At 48.0% G+C, this 14,047-nt stretch overlaps 1 protein-coding gene across 1 annotated transcript in view; it reads right to left on the reverse strand.

The window, feature by feature from the left end:
- The window catches only part of LOC144512459 (echinoderm microtubule-associated protein-like 6), a gene marked incomplete at its 3' end in the record, with an annotated part of 122,210 nt that overhangs the window by 80,887 nt on the left and 27,276 nt on the right, over positions 1-14,047 (reverse strand). Inside the window, exons 2-6 of the mRNA XM_078243228.1 lie at positions 10,470-10,629; positions 9,543-9,641; positions 9,374-9,442; positions 6,893-7,078; positions 5,618-5,753 (exon numbers count right to left, since the gene is read on the reverse strand). Of these exons, the coding sequence (XP_078099354.1) occupies positions 5,618-5,753; positions 6,893-7,078; positions 9,374-9,442; positions 9,543-9,641; positions 10,470-10,629 (650 nt within the window). The remainder of the gene's footprint in view (positions 1-5,617; positions 5,754-6,892; positions 7,079-9,373; positions 9,443-9,542; positions 9,642-10,469; positions 10,630-14,047) is intronic.

Raw genomic sequence — 14,047 nt, forward strand, 5'->3', positions numbered from 1 at the left:
TGTTAGTAAATGACTCAAGCGTTGCAAGTGGACGCAACAATGTCAGCGCAGGTATTGCTCAGGACCAGAGGAAGCGCAGAGTCGAGTGTGAAGTCGTTTAGGTGAGCGGAAGTCAGACCTTCCTCCACAGCACTGCGGAGGAAGGTCTGTCTAGTCCACACAGTATTCCTGGATGGGAGAAAAACGTGCTCTGGTTTATTGGCATTTCTTTAAACCAATCACAATCGTCGTGGGCGGGGCTAAGCTCCAGACGGAGCCACGGTGCCTCTGCTAAATAGCCTCAGGAAGGAGCTTGTTTTGGTGGAACATGTGGACGTTAAAAAGTAGTTTTAGTCGTGCAACAGAAACCTCAGATTGGACAGATAGTCTAGCTAGCTGTCTGGATTTACCCTGCAGAGATCTGAGGAGCAGCTAACCATAGTCCTCACAAATCCAGGTTAGAACGCCAACACAGAGACAGAGGAAGGGGATGGACATCCGGCCGAAAAAAGAGTGACATCCACACTCGCGGCTGATCGTAAGACCTTCTGTCTCATACGATTAAAGCTAATGGTATACCTGCGGTTCCTGACAGTGTGACGTCATGGGAGTGTGTAACTATTTATACTTGCAAGTGGTGGTCGCGACACTAGTTGCAGTCTTTTCCTGAACAGAGGTGTCGCAACTGTCGCCCCCCGCTGGAATTAGATAGAAAAGCAGGTTCAAGGAGTCTCCCCCTGCAGGACTTCAGATAGAAAGCAGGTTTAAGGAGACTCCCCCTGCTGGACTTCAGATAGAAAGCAGGTTTAAGGAGTCTCCCCCTGCTGGAGTTCAGATAAAAAGCAGGTTTAAGGAGACTCCCCTGCTGGACTTCAGATAGAAAGCAGGTTTAAGGAGACTCCCTGCTGGAGTTCAGATAGAAAGCAGGTTTAAGGAGACTCCCCTGCTGGACTTCAGATAGAAAGCAGGTTTAAGGAGACTCCCCTGCTGGAGTTCAGATATAATGCAGGTTTAAGGAGACTCCCCCTGCTGGACTTCAGATAGAAAGCAGGTTTAAGGAGTCTCCCCCTGCTGGAGTTCAGATAGAAAGCAGGTTTAAGGAGTCTCCCCCTGCTGGACTTCAGATAGAAAGCAGGTTTAAGGAGTCTCCCCCTGCTGGAGTTCAGATAGAAAGCAGGTTTAAGGAGTCTCCCCCTGCTGGACTTCAGATAGAAAGCAGGTTTAAGGAGTCTCCCCCTGCTGGACTTCAGATAGAAAGCAGGTTTAAGGAGTCTCCCCCTGCTGGACTTCAGATAGAAAGCAGGTTTAAGGCACTTACGCATTTGCAGCACTTCGCCGAACCGGATGCATTGTCCATTAATATTTACAGTCAATGATTGGTCGGGAACGGCGACTGTAAAGAGGCCTTAACATTCTCTCTCCAGAAAGGAAAAAGACTGAAACCATTTCATATGCTTAAGCCCTTTGAGAGGTGAAGGAGTTAAACTTAAAGCTTCCCCAACTCCTCCGAAACAAGGTCATATCCACCTCTGACTGAGAGCAGAGATGACAAAAAACCTTTACCTTTATTTCCTAGTTTCTTTTCTAACTTTCTAACTTTCTAACTTTCTCTTCTCTTCAGAGGAGGAGGCGTAAAAAGAGAGCCAGGGGCTTAATGGTTCACCCCCGCAGCTTTTTCTCACACAGGAAATAAGATCTTGTCTGCTGGAGAATGACATTTTATGAGTTCAAACATTCCCCACTTCTGGGTTTTTCCCCAAAATCAGGTCAGCCCCTTTCTCCTGCTGAAGACAGACTGAAAACTTCCTCTTTAACTAACTTAAGACAGACGATGACAATCAAATTTCTCTGCAAATATCGTCAGAGGTAAAAGAGAGGGACTGAAATGGAGGCAAAGGATTTGAGCTTCCACCTCCTCTGCAGGTTTTTCAAAAGGAGCCCAGTGCGTCACAACCTTCAGCTGACAAAAGAGCCTTCGATTTATTCTGTCCTGCTGAGGAGGATGACGTGCAGACTTTGCCTTTCAGAAAAGGAGAAATAGTGATTTTTAACCTCAGTGGGTTTATGCTTGTTAAATGAGGTTTGAAGAAAAGGCTGAAATAACCAGTCAAGGTGTTTCTGGTGGACAAAGAGACGGAAAGGCCAGACCTCTCATTAACAGTTTTAAAGAATCACACAATACAAGAGATGGTTAGGGACCGATTGCTAGAAAGGCATCGCTAGAAAGTAGGGCTGTCAGCATTAATCGTATTAATCGCATGCGGCCATTTATTAATTTATTTTCACTTCCCTCGTCTTTGCGTCGTGCCTAACAGGCTACTATTACTACTTCCTCCTAACACATCCTGCTGCTGCAGGAATAGCAACACGGATTTCGGTGCCTCATTCTGGTGCCACTGATATGTCTGCTCTTCTCTCTGCTGCTCTGAAACAGACGTTACAGGCATCACAAACACCGCTGCACGTGACGCTAGTTAACACTATACTCGACAGCAGCTGACGTTAGCCTACCGCTAGCTAGTTAACACTATACTCGACAGCAGCTGACGTTAGCCTACCGCTAGCTAGTTAACACTATACTCGACAGCAGCTGACGTTAGCCTACCGCTAGCTAGTTAACACTATACTCGACAGCAGCTGACGTTAGCCTACCGCTAGCTAGTTAACACTATACTCGACAGCAGCTGACGTTAGCCTACCGCTAGCTAGTAACTGGATTAAACACGGTTACAATGCTGACAGCTAACGCTAGACGGTGTAAAGTGTGACTGTGTTTTACTGTAGAGGATTCAACACCGGGATGTAACAATTTGCAGCTGCCGTCGGAGAAACAACACAGACGGTGCGTTCAATGAAACTGGTAATTTACAGTCTTGTGGTGCATTCAAAGTTGTTGTTAAATTCAAATGTGTGACTAGATTAAATACATAATAAACAAATACAAATCTTAAAATCTAGTTCATGAAGTCACTTTCTTTGCATTCATTTGATTCCCAATCAAGATCCTCTGGTAAGAACGGCTTCCATTGTTAATATGGACTTAAAAACAGTTCTGAAATGCAAAATAATAGAATTTTAATAATGTGATAAAACATGCGATTAATCGCGATTAGAGAGGCATAGCTAGAGAGGCATAGCTAGAGAGGCATCGCTAGAGAGGCATCGCTAGAGAGGCATAGCTAGAGAGGCATAGCTAGAGAGGCGTCGCTAAAGAGGCATCGCTAGAGAGGCGTCGCTAAAGAGGCATCGCTAGAAAGGCGTCGCTAGAGAGGCATCGCTAGAGAAGCATCGCTAGAGAGGCATAGCTAGAAAGGCGTCGCTATAGAGGCGTCGCTAGAGAGGCATAGCTAGAGAGGCATCGCTATGAGGCGTGCTATAGAGGCGTCGCTAGAGAGGCGTCGCTAGAGAGGCATAGCTAGAGAGGCGTCGCTATAGAGGCATCGCTAGAGAGGCATCGCTAGAGAGGCATCGCTAGAGAGGCATAGCTAGAGAGGCATAGCTAGAGAGGCATCGCTAGAGAAGCATCGCTAGAGAGGCATAGCTAGAAAGGCGTCGCTATAGAGGCGTCGCTAGAGAGGCATAGCTAGAGAGGCATAGCTAGAGAGGCATCGCTAGAGAGGCATCGCTAGAGAGGCATAGCTAGAGAGGCATCGCTAGAGAGGCATAGCTAGAGAGGCATAGCTAGAGAGGCATCGCTAGAGAGGCATCGCTAGAGAGGCATAGCTAGAGAGGCATCGCTAGAGAGGCATCGCTAGAGAAACATCGCTAGAGAGGCATAGCTAGAGAGGCATAGCTAGAAAGGCGTCGCTAGAGAGGCATCGCTAGAGAGGCATCGCTAGAGAGGCATAGCTAGAAAGGCGTCGCTATAGAGGCGTCGCTAGAGAGGCATAGCTAGAGAGGCATCGCTAGAGAGGCATAGCTAGAGAGGCATCGCTAGAGAGGCATAGCTAGAGAGACATAGCTAGAAAGGCGTCGCTAGAGAGGCATCGCTAGAGAAGCATCGCTAGAGAGGCATAGCTAGAAAGGTGTCGCTATAGAGGCGTCGCTAGAGAGGCGTCGCTAGAGACGCATAGCTAGAGAGGCATAGCTAGAGAGGCATCGCTAGACGTAGAGGCATAGCAGAGAGGCGTCGCTAAGAGGGCACATAGCTAGAGAGCATAGCTAGAGGCGTACGCTAGAGCGCCGCTAGAGGCATAGCTAGAGAGGCATGGCTAGAGAGGCATCGCTAGAGAGGCATAGCTAGAGAGGCGTCGCTAGAGAAGCTGTAGCTAGAGAGGCATCGCTAGAGGCGCTAGCTAGAGGCATCGCTAGAGAGGCGTCGCTGAGAGCATAGCTAGAGGCATCAGCTAGAGAGGCGTCGCTATAGAGGCGTCGCTAGAGAGGCGTCGCTAGAGAGGCATAGCTAGAGAGGCGTCGCTAGAGAGGCATCGCTAGAGAGGCGTCGCTAGAGGCATCGCTAGAGAGGCATCGCTAGAGAGGCATCGCTAGAGAGGCATAGCTAGAGAAGCATAGCTAGAGAGGGATAGCTAGAGAGGCAACGCTAGAGACGCATCGCTAGAGAAACATAGCTAGAGAGGCATAGCTAGAGAGGCAACGCTAGAGACGCATCGCTAGAGAAACATAGCTAGAGAGGCATAGCTAGAGAGGCGTCGCTGAGAGCATAGCTAGAGGCGTAGCTAGAGAGGCATCGCTAGAGAGGCATAGCTAGAAAGGCGTCGCTATAGAGGCGTCGCTAGAGAGGCGTCGCTAGAGGCGTCGCTAGAGAGGCGTCGCTAGAGAGGCATCGCTAGAGAGGCATAGCTAGAGAGGCATAGCTAGAGAGGCATAGCTAGAGAGGCATAGCTAGAGAAGCATAGCTAGAGAGGCAACGCTAGAGACGCATAGCTAGAGAAACATAGCTAGAGAGGCATAGCTAGAGAGGCATAGCTAGAAAGGCATAGCTAGAGAGGCATCGCTAGAAAGGCATCACTATAGAGGCGTCGCTAGAGAGGCGTCGCTAGAGAGGCGTCGCTAGAGAGGCGTCGCTAGAGAGGCGTCGCTAGAGAGGCATCGCTAGAGAGGCATAGCTAGAGAGGCGTCGCTAGAGAGGCGTCGCTAGAGAGGCGTCGCTATAGAGGCGTCGCTAGAGAGGCATAGCTAGAGAGGCGTCGCTAGAGAGCATGCCGCTAGAGAGGCATAGCTAGAGAGGCGTCGCTATAGAGGCGTCGCTATAGAGGCGTCGCTAGAGAGGCGTCGCTAGAGAGGCGTCGCTAGAGAGGCGTCGCTAGAGAGGCATCGCTAGAGAGGCGTCGCTAGAGAGGCGTCGCTAGAGAGGCGTCGCTAGAGAGGCGTCGCTAGAGAGGCGTCGCTAGAGAGGCGTCGCTAGAGAGGCGTCGCTAGAGAGGCGTCGCTAGAGAGGCGTCGCTAGAGAGGCGTCGCTAGAGAGGCATCGCTAGAAACGGTGCTAGGAACGTCGGAAGGAACCTTGCTAGCAAGGCGGCACTCGAAAAGCAGCGCTAGAAATGTCGCTACAAAAGCAACTTCGCTCGAAACGCGGTGATAAAAAAACGCTTCGCCAGAAACGATTTTAAACGCTCCAACAAGCATGCCGGGTCATTATCTGGTCTGTGTTTTGGGGTTATGTCCTGCTGTTGAGTACCTTTGTATCCCTGCTCGGCGTCTCGCAGGTTGATCTTGGTAATCGGTTTGAAGTCGGCGTCCCACAGTCGGACGCAGCCGTCTCTGCCTCCTGTGGCGAAACCCTCCTCACAGGAATACATGCTGAAGATACCGGCCTACACACACACACACACACACACACGCACGCACACACACACACACACACACACACACACACACACACACACGCACGCACGCACAATCTACGTCAGACAGCCCTTTACGACGGGGAACTGAAGCCGGTATCTCTGCTCTCTTCAAAGCCACCAGACTCCTTTGACAAAAACATAGTTTTACCTCACAGAACACGGGAGTTGCTGCTCTACCGCTGCTTCCGTCTATAATGTTGTTAGTTCCTAACATTTTCAAACACCAAAGTCACACAATAACACAAGCTAACTGACCGATGGAGGCAGCGGTAGCAACTACCGTGTTCTACAAGGTTAAATGTTTTTTAGGTCTGCAACTAACGATTATTTTCATTGCTGATTAACGGTGCAGTAGGTGAGACTTCTAAAACTCCCCGTCTGTCATATCTGCTGAAACTGACCCTATGTTCCAGTAGAACTACAGGAAGCTGGTCATTAAAACAAGAATCTGGCTCCTCTGGCTCCACCTGCAGCCTGTAGTGTCCGCCGCTCCCTGTTCAGATGCACCAATCAGGGCCAGGGGGGGTGTCTAACTGTTCAGATGCACCAATCAGGGCCAGGGGGGGTGTCTAACTGTTCAGATGCACCAATCAGGGCCGGGGGGGGGGTGTCTAACTGTTCAGATGCACCAATCAGGGCCAGGGGGGCTGTCTAACTGCGTGTCAATCACTGCTCATGCACACGCATTCATTCTCCCTTGTGGGGGGAGGGGCTTAGGAGACCGTTTGGGCTTTAGCAGAAAGGGGGGAGGGACTGAGAAGTTGTTGATGTTAACATTTTTTGGCTAAGACCTGGATCTTCACAATCCTACCTACGGCACCTTTTATCTGTGTAATATTTTCTGGATGAATGGATGAGTTGTTTGCCAAAGTAAACGTCCTCAAATGTCTTGTTTTGTCCCCAACTCAAAGATATTCAGTTTACTGTCACAGAGGAGAGAAGACACTAGAACATATTCACATTTAACAAGCTGACATCACACAAGCGTTACTGTTTTTTCATTAAAAAAAAATGACTCAAACTGATTAATTGACTATCAAAAAGTTGGTGATTAGTTGACAACTAGGATCTAGAAATGCTAAATGAAACGTTTCCACTTGTCTCACCCCGTGTGCAGCTTGAACGGTTCGGATCAGGTTGAGTAGCTTCCAGACGTAAATGTCCCCGTTGAGCGCCCCGGAGTACGTCAGGTCATCTTTGGCCGACGCCACACACAGGATGGTCTGCAGGTCGCCCGTCTTCCCGAATATCCCTCTCTTTGGAGTGAGAGAGTTACCACAAAGGGACCAGAACTACAGAGAGAGAGAGAGAGTCATACATCATTTATTCATGACTAACGGAGGGTATCGGCCACTTGGAAGTTGGAACAAAGAAATAAAATAAGTCCTCCAGAGGCCAGATGTCATTCAGACAGAGGAGACTTTTATGTTAACGTTTCTTACATCTGGATTAGGCCTGCACGATTCGGGGAAAAATATGAATCACAATTTTTTAGCTTGGAATTGATATCATGATTCTCTGCCACGATTGTGTAATGTTTATCGCACACATGAGCCATGACAAAACAAAACACATTGGCAGTACCAAACGTAGATTATTTTTGCATTGGTCATCACCAGCCTGTAAACACAGAGGCTTCAGTGAAGAGAAGGGAGAGCTCTGCAGCGCTTGGGAGCTCGTTGAAACCTATTTTTAGTCCTTCCAGAAAAATAAAAAGTTATTTTGTAATTGTTTTGAGCTAAAATCCTTCATTATGCGTCACGTTTTCTTAAAAAATGTGATGGGGTATGCGGGATATTTATGCAATGTTATGCGATGAAATTGCGGGAACGTGCAAAAATCATTCATCGCAGGGTTTGCAGCTTTTCCATGATGTTCACGTCGCGTAATAACGTCACTTCATAACGTTCTCATGGCAGCAGAGGAAACGGCTGCTCTTGTGTGAAGTAAACACAACATTTTTCATCTTTCTGCTAAGATATACGGGACTTTTTTGCAATGAAAATGTGGGGATTATGAAATCATGCAAGCCCCGCGTATCCTGCACAGAAATCGGCAATTTATGCGGCGAAAGTGTGGCGTGTTTGAAGAAATGCGTAACATAACATACGAATCTGTATGCCTAACTTTTTGTACGATATCATACAAACCCGTTCATGAGGATGCATTGACTCACTTGTGTTTAAAGCGGAGTGCTGTTTTTTTTTGGGCTCTCTACATACGTTACGAGTGAATGGTTACTACGGCCAAACAAACAAAGAAAAGAGAGACAAATAGAGACGATAGAAAAACACACCTGCAGTTACTACTCATTGCCACAGGGGCCGCCAAAGACAATGAAACAGATCTTCCAGATTGTATCTTCAAAGTATAGAGCTGGAGTCCGGACTTGCTTAGCCTAGCTTAGCATTAAAAAAATGAAACTTTTACTGCAAAAACTCTATGGGTCCTATCTTGCACCCGGCGCAGAGCGAAGCCCGACCCAAGTGTCTTTGCTAGTTTAAGACCGACCCAGTTGTCAGTTTCCCGTCCAGCGCCCACGTCGTTAAAATAGCAAATGCACCTGCGCCCATCTGTGCGCCCATGGGCGTGCTGGTCTTACAGGGAGGTGTGTTCAGGTGCATTCTGGGCGTGCTGGTCTTACAGGGAGGTGTGTTCAGGTGCATTCTGGGCGTGCTGGTCTTACAGGGAGGTGTTTTCAGGTGCATTCTGGGCATGCTGGTCTTACAGGGAGGTGTGTTCAGGTGCATTCTGGGCATGCTGGTCTTACAGGGGGGTGTGTTCAGGTGCATTCTGGGCGTGCTGGTCTTACAGGGAGATGTGTTCAGGTGCATTCTGGTTGTATTGCTATCTTGAGGCAGTGGGAAGTGATGGCACCATTGACCAACAAAAACCTGGTCTAAAGTCAATAACGCAGCATTTCATTGTTATTCTAACAGCAAATTAGTAAAATGCTCCTAGGCTCGTGCACAGCACGTGCACACTTTGCTTGTTACACACACAGGGACGCACAGCAGCACACACACATGCAGAAGATTACAAATACAAATATTACGGTGCAAATCCTCCATCATAACAGCAATGCTCCAAGGTCCAAACGCGCCTGGCTTTTAAAGGGAATGGGAGATGATCTCTGATTGGTTGATTGCATGTTACGCCCAAAACACACCTCTGATTAATGAAGACACTAAGTACAACCCTTTTGAACCATGCCCCCGGCGCACGGACCCTTTTTTCAAAAGCAAAAGTGGATTTGGACTCACCCTAAACGCACCTGCGGCATGCGCTTCACACCGTGTGCTTAGATCATTAAAATAGGGCCCCGTGTGTGTGTGTGTGTGTGTGTGTGTGTGTGTGTGTGTGTGTGTGTGTGTGTGTGTGTGTGTGTGTGTGTGTGTGTGTGAGTGTGTGTGTGTGTGTCTGTGTGTGTCTGTGTGTGTGTGTGTGTGTGTGTGTGTGTGTGTGTGTGTCTGTGTGTCTGTGTGTGTGTGTGTGTGTGTGTGTCTGTGTGTGTGTGTGTGTGTGTGTGTGTGTGTGTGTGTGTGTGTGTGTGTGTGTGTGGGTGTGTTTTTTTTTTTTTGTGTTACCTTAATGTGTTTGACTCCACAACTAACCAGACGGTTCTGCTGAAAGGGATCCCAGCTGACGTCGAAGATCTGGAGGGCAGAAGAGATGTTAACACACGCACATGCAGTCTATGTAACACACACACACACACACACACACACACACACACACACACACACACACACACACCCTGTCCGAGTGTCCGGTGGCTGTAGCCAGGATCTTCCCTCTCTTCCAGTCCCAGATACACAGTGTGTTCTTGGCGTCCAGGCCGACCGAGGCTAACCGCTGCAGAGAGAGAGAGAGAGAGAGAGAGAGAGAAAGAAGGTATAATAAATGGAAAAGAAACATGATTTAACAAATAGTAGAACTTGTAAATACCGTCTTATCATGGATGTATACGTTGAAAATACAGAAAATACTTTGAAAAAAGAACATAGCAAAAGATATTTGTTTTTAAAACCAAAACGTAGCAGTGTAAATGTAGCCAAAGTCAAGCTAATTCAGATCTTTTGCAGCTGATGCTCAGCTCTTAATTTGAGTTTAGCAGCAGTGCAGAAAGCTATACAATGTAAAAATGCTCCAGACTCTGTGACTGCACGAATAATAAATCAGCTGCACCAGTGCCTGAGCTCTTAATATATTATTCTGTTGGATTTATGATTATTTTATTGATTCTGTGTTTAGACTGATTAACTCACAGTCATCGTGAGCGAAGAAGCAAAAAACTGCCGACACAACAGCTCAGATCATTTACAGAAGAACCACAGCCAAAGAAAACTAAACATTTTATTGCCAGTGTTGACAGAGTTTCGACTGTTTGCTAACTCAGCAAAAGTCATTTTAAATCTGGATTCAGGGCTAATGTTTGGAGAGTTTTCACAGTAGCTTTAAATGTTTCTGCTCCCAATTTCTGAAGGATGTCAGCTCTTAAAGTACGGATGTTATGGCCTCTTTTTCAGCCGTTGAATGTTCAAATTGTTGAAACACAATTATGAAAAACCATCATCATCATTGTCCGACACCCCTGTGCCTGTGTGTGTGTGTGTGTGTGTGTGTGTGTGTGTGTGTGTGTGTGTGTGTGTGTGTGTGTGTGTGTGTGTGTGTGTGTGTCACCTGTCCGTCAGCGCTGAAGGCGAGGCAGGCGATGCCATGTGTGTGTCCGTCGCGGAGCAGAGAGACAGTCTGCACGGTGAACGAGTCCCACACACACACATAGGGCTCCTTCCCCACCTGGCCCGTCGCCACCAGGGAGCACTCCGGGTGCAACGCAAGGCTGACAGGGAGGGGGAGGAGAAGGGGGACAAAAGGGGAATAAAATTAAAATATGTTCAGCATTTCTCCATCTGATTGGTCACAAGTCTTTTTTCATTTTTAACTAAGCCAGAGATGGTTTAAAAGCGACAAAACGTAGCAAACCGTTTATTTAAACTGAAACAGGGGTGCGTTGAACACCCTGATGTAGAGCTGAAGATCTTTGCCTTTGGTCTTTGGTCTTAATTTCTATCATTGTACACGGGCTCGGGCCGGGCTCGGGCCGGGCTCGGGCTTGCGCTCCGGGTTGCGCGGTAAATGAGCGGTCAGGTGATGCGTTTTAGATAAGCGCCAAAATGGATGCTGAGGAGGTGAAACGGAGGCTGGCCTCTGGAGGACTTATTTTATTTCTTTGTTCCAACTTCCAAGTGGCCGATAGCCTCAGTTAGTCATGAATAAATGATGTAGAAAAATGTACAAATTACTCATTCTTGACAAAAGGCAAAAGAGCTGTGTGTGCGGGCGCACATTTGAATAATGTCGGGCTGTAAACGGGTTCAGGCTTTTAAAAAGCTGTCAATCAAAATGTACTTGTCGGGCATAACTTTTGAGGCCCGATTACAGCTCTAACCTGATGTGTGCACAAGCACACTGCCTTTTTAATACCACAAGTATACACACACACACACACACACACACACACACACACACACACGGTGCTGATTGGGTATCACCTGTAAACCAATAAACGAGAGAAAACATTCCTCAAAGCCTGTTGCACACCATTTTCAGGAAACAAGTCGTTCAACCAAGCCTGATGTCGTCATACTCAGATTCTTGTCAGAATATGAGTCTGCTCCATTGGGCTGTGATTATGGGGCATGTTTCAACCCAACCAGGAAAGAAAATGCCTCTGCACTCAATTGGATAGACCTACCACCAATCAGAGCAACGGATAGACCTACAACCAATCAGAGCAACGGATAGACCTACAACCAATCAGAGCAACGGATAGACCTACAACCAATCAGAGCAACGGATAGACCTACAACCAATCAGAGCAACGGACAGACCTACAACCAATCAGAGCAACGGACAGACCTACAACCAATCAGAGCAACGGACAGACCTACAACCAATCAGAGCAACGGCTAGACCTACAACCAATCAGAGCAACGGATAGACCTACAACCAATCAGAGCAACGGACAGACCTACAACCAATCAGAGCAACGGATAGACCTACAACCAATCAGAGCAACGGATAGACCTACAACCAGACCTACAACCAATCAGAGCAACGGATAGACCTACAACCAATCAGAGCAACAGATAGACCTACAACCAATCAGAGCAACGGATAGACCTACAACCAATCAGAGCAACGGATAGACCTACAACCAATCAGAGCAACAGAGACCTACAACCAATCAGAGCAACAGATAGACCTACAACCAATCAGAGCAACGGCTAGACCTACAACCAATCAGAGCAACAGATAGACCTACAACCAATCAGAGCAACAGATAGACCTACAACCAATCAGAGCAACAGCTAGACCTACAACCAATCAGAGCGACGGATAGACCTACAACCAATCAGAGCAACGGATAGACCTACAACCAATCAGAGCAACGGATAGACCTACAACCAATCAGAGCAACAGATAGACCTACAACCAATCAGAGCAACAGATAGACCTACAACCAAAGCCCCATCTTCTTAGCGACCATCGGCCATCGACCAGCTGTCGTTTGTTCTGACCTATTCTTGCCTTTCGTCTTTACTTTTTTCTACTGTCTTTTTTTCTTCAAAGTTTTTTGTTGCTACCAAAAATTATTCACGCTGGTTTGGGGGTACATGGCTTAAAAAAACTGTTCAAAGGGGGCACATTATAGAAAAAAGCTTGAGAACCAGTGTAATAGAGTAGCCTGGCTCCGCTCTCCTACGTACTTCCGCTCAATTTTCATTTCCCTTCAGTACTCCGTCTGGGTTTGCGGTATTTTCTTGGGTTTTCTCCGGCAAAATATTCGGAGGTCCAATCAGTGAACAGAGGGAGTGTCTGAGAACAATGACGTTGAGGTCGTGTGCTAGTTTGAGTTGTAGTTCTGTAATGGCGGCGGAGAAAGATGCGAGCGAAGCCATTCGGTCCGTTGTGGCAACACTGCCAAATATCCAGAAGTTAAAGCTCGAGCAAGAACAACCTTTGCTGAGTTGTGTTGGTGGCCATGATGTTGTGGCCCTCCTCCCCACGAGGTTCAGGAACAGTTTGATTTTCCAACTCGCTCCGTTAGTGGGGAAGGAGTTGGCTAAGGCTAACGCTAGCGATGCTAACCCGACGTCACGACCAAACGTTAGCGATTGGTTATGGCAGATCCAGAGTGGCTCTGGGCAGATCCAAGAGTACAGAGTACCCGCCTTCAAGGAAGTTAACACTTGTCAATGGAGAGACAGACTCTGGACCAATGAAATGGACCAGAGTCTGGTAGGACCAGGCTAGTGTCCCAGAGTCTGGTAGGACCAGGCTAATGTACCAGAGTCTGGTAGGACCAGGCTAATGGACCAGAATCTGGTAGGACCAGGCTAGTGTCCCAGAGTCTGGTAGGACCAGGCTAATGGACCAGAGTCTGGTAGGACCAGGCTAGTGTACCAGAGTCTGGTAGGACCAGGCTAGTGTACCAGAGTCTGGTAGGACCAGGCTAATGGACCAGAGTCTGGTAGGACCAGGCTAGTGTACCAGAGTCTGGTAGGACCAGGCTAATGTACCAGAGTCTGGTAGGACCAGGCTAGTGTACCCAGAGTCTGGTAGGACCAGGCTAATGTACCCAGAGTCTGGTAGGACCAGGCTAATGGACCAGAGTCTGGTAGGCAGGCCAGAGTCTGGTAGGACCAGGCTAGTGTACCCAGAGTCTGGTAGGACCAGGCTAATGTACCAGAGTCTGGTAGGACCAGGCTAGTGTACCAGAGTCTGGTAGGACCAGGCTAATGTACCAGAGTCTGGTAGGACCAGGCTAATGTACCAGAGTCTGGTAGGACCAGGCTAATGTACCACAGTCTGGTAGGACCAGACTAATGGACCAGAGTCTGATAGGACCAGGCTAGTGTACCAGAGTCTGGTAGGACCAGGCTAGTATACCACAGTCTGGTAGGACCAGACTAATGGACCAAAGTCTGGTAGGACCAGGCTAGTGTACCAAAGTCTGGTAGGACCAGGCTAATGGACCAGAGTCTGGTAGGACCAGGCTAATGGACCAAAGTCTGGTAGGACCAGGCTAATGTACAAGAGTCTGGTAGGACCAGGCTAATGGACCAGAGTCTGGTAGGACCAGGCTAATGGACCAAAGTCTGGTAGGACCAGGCTAATGTACCAGAGTCTGGTAGGACCAGGCTAATGGACCAGAGTCTGGTAGGACCAGGCTAGTGTACCAGAGTCTGGTAGGA

Source organism: Sander vitreus, chromosome 23 (genome assembly GCF_031162955.1).
Source record: "Sander vitreus isolate 19-12246 chromosome 23, sanVit1, whole genome shotgun sequence".
NCBI lineage: Eukaryota > Metazoa > Chordata > Actinopteri > Perciformes > Percidae > Sander > Sander vitreus.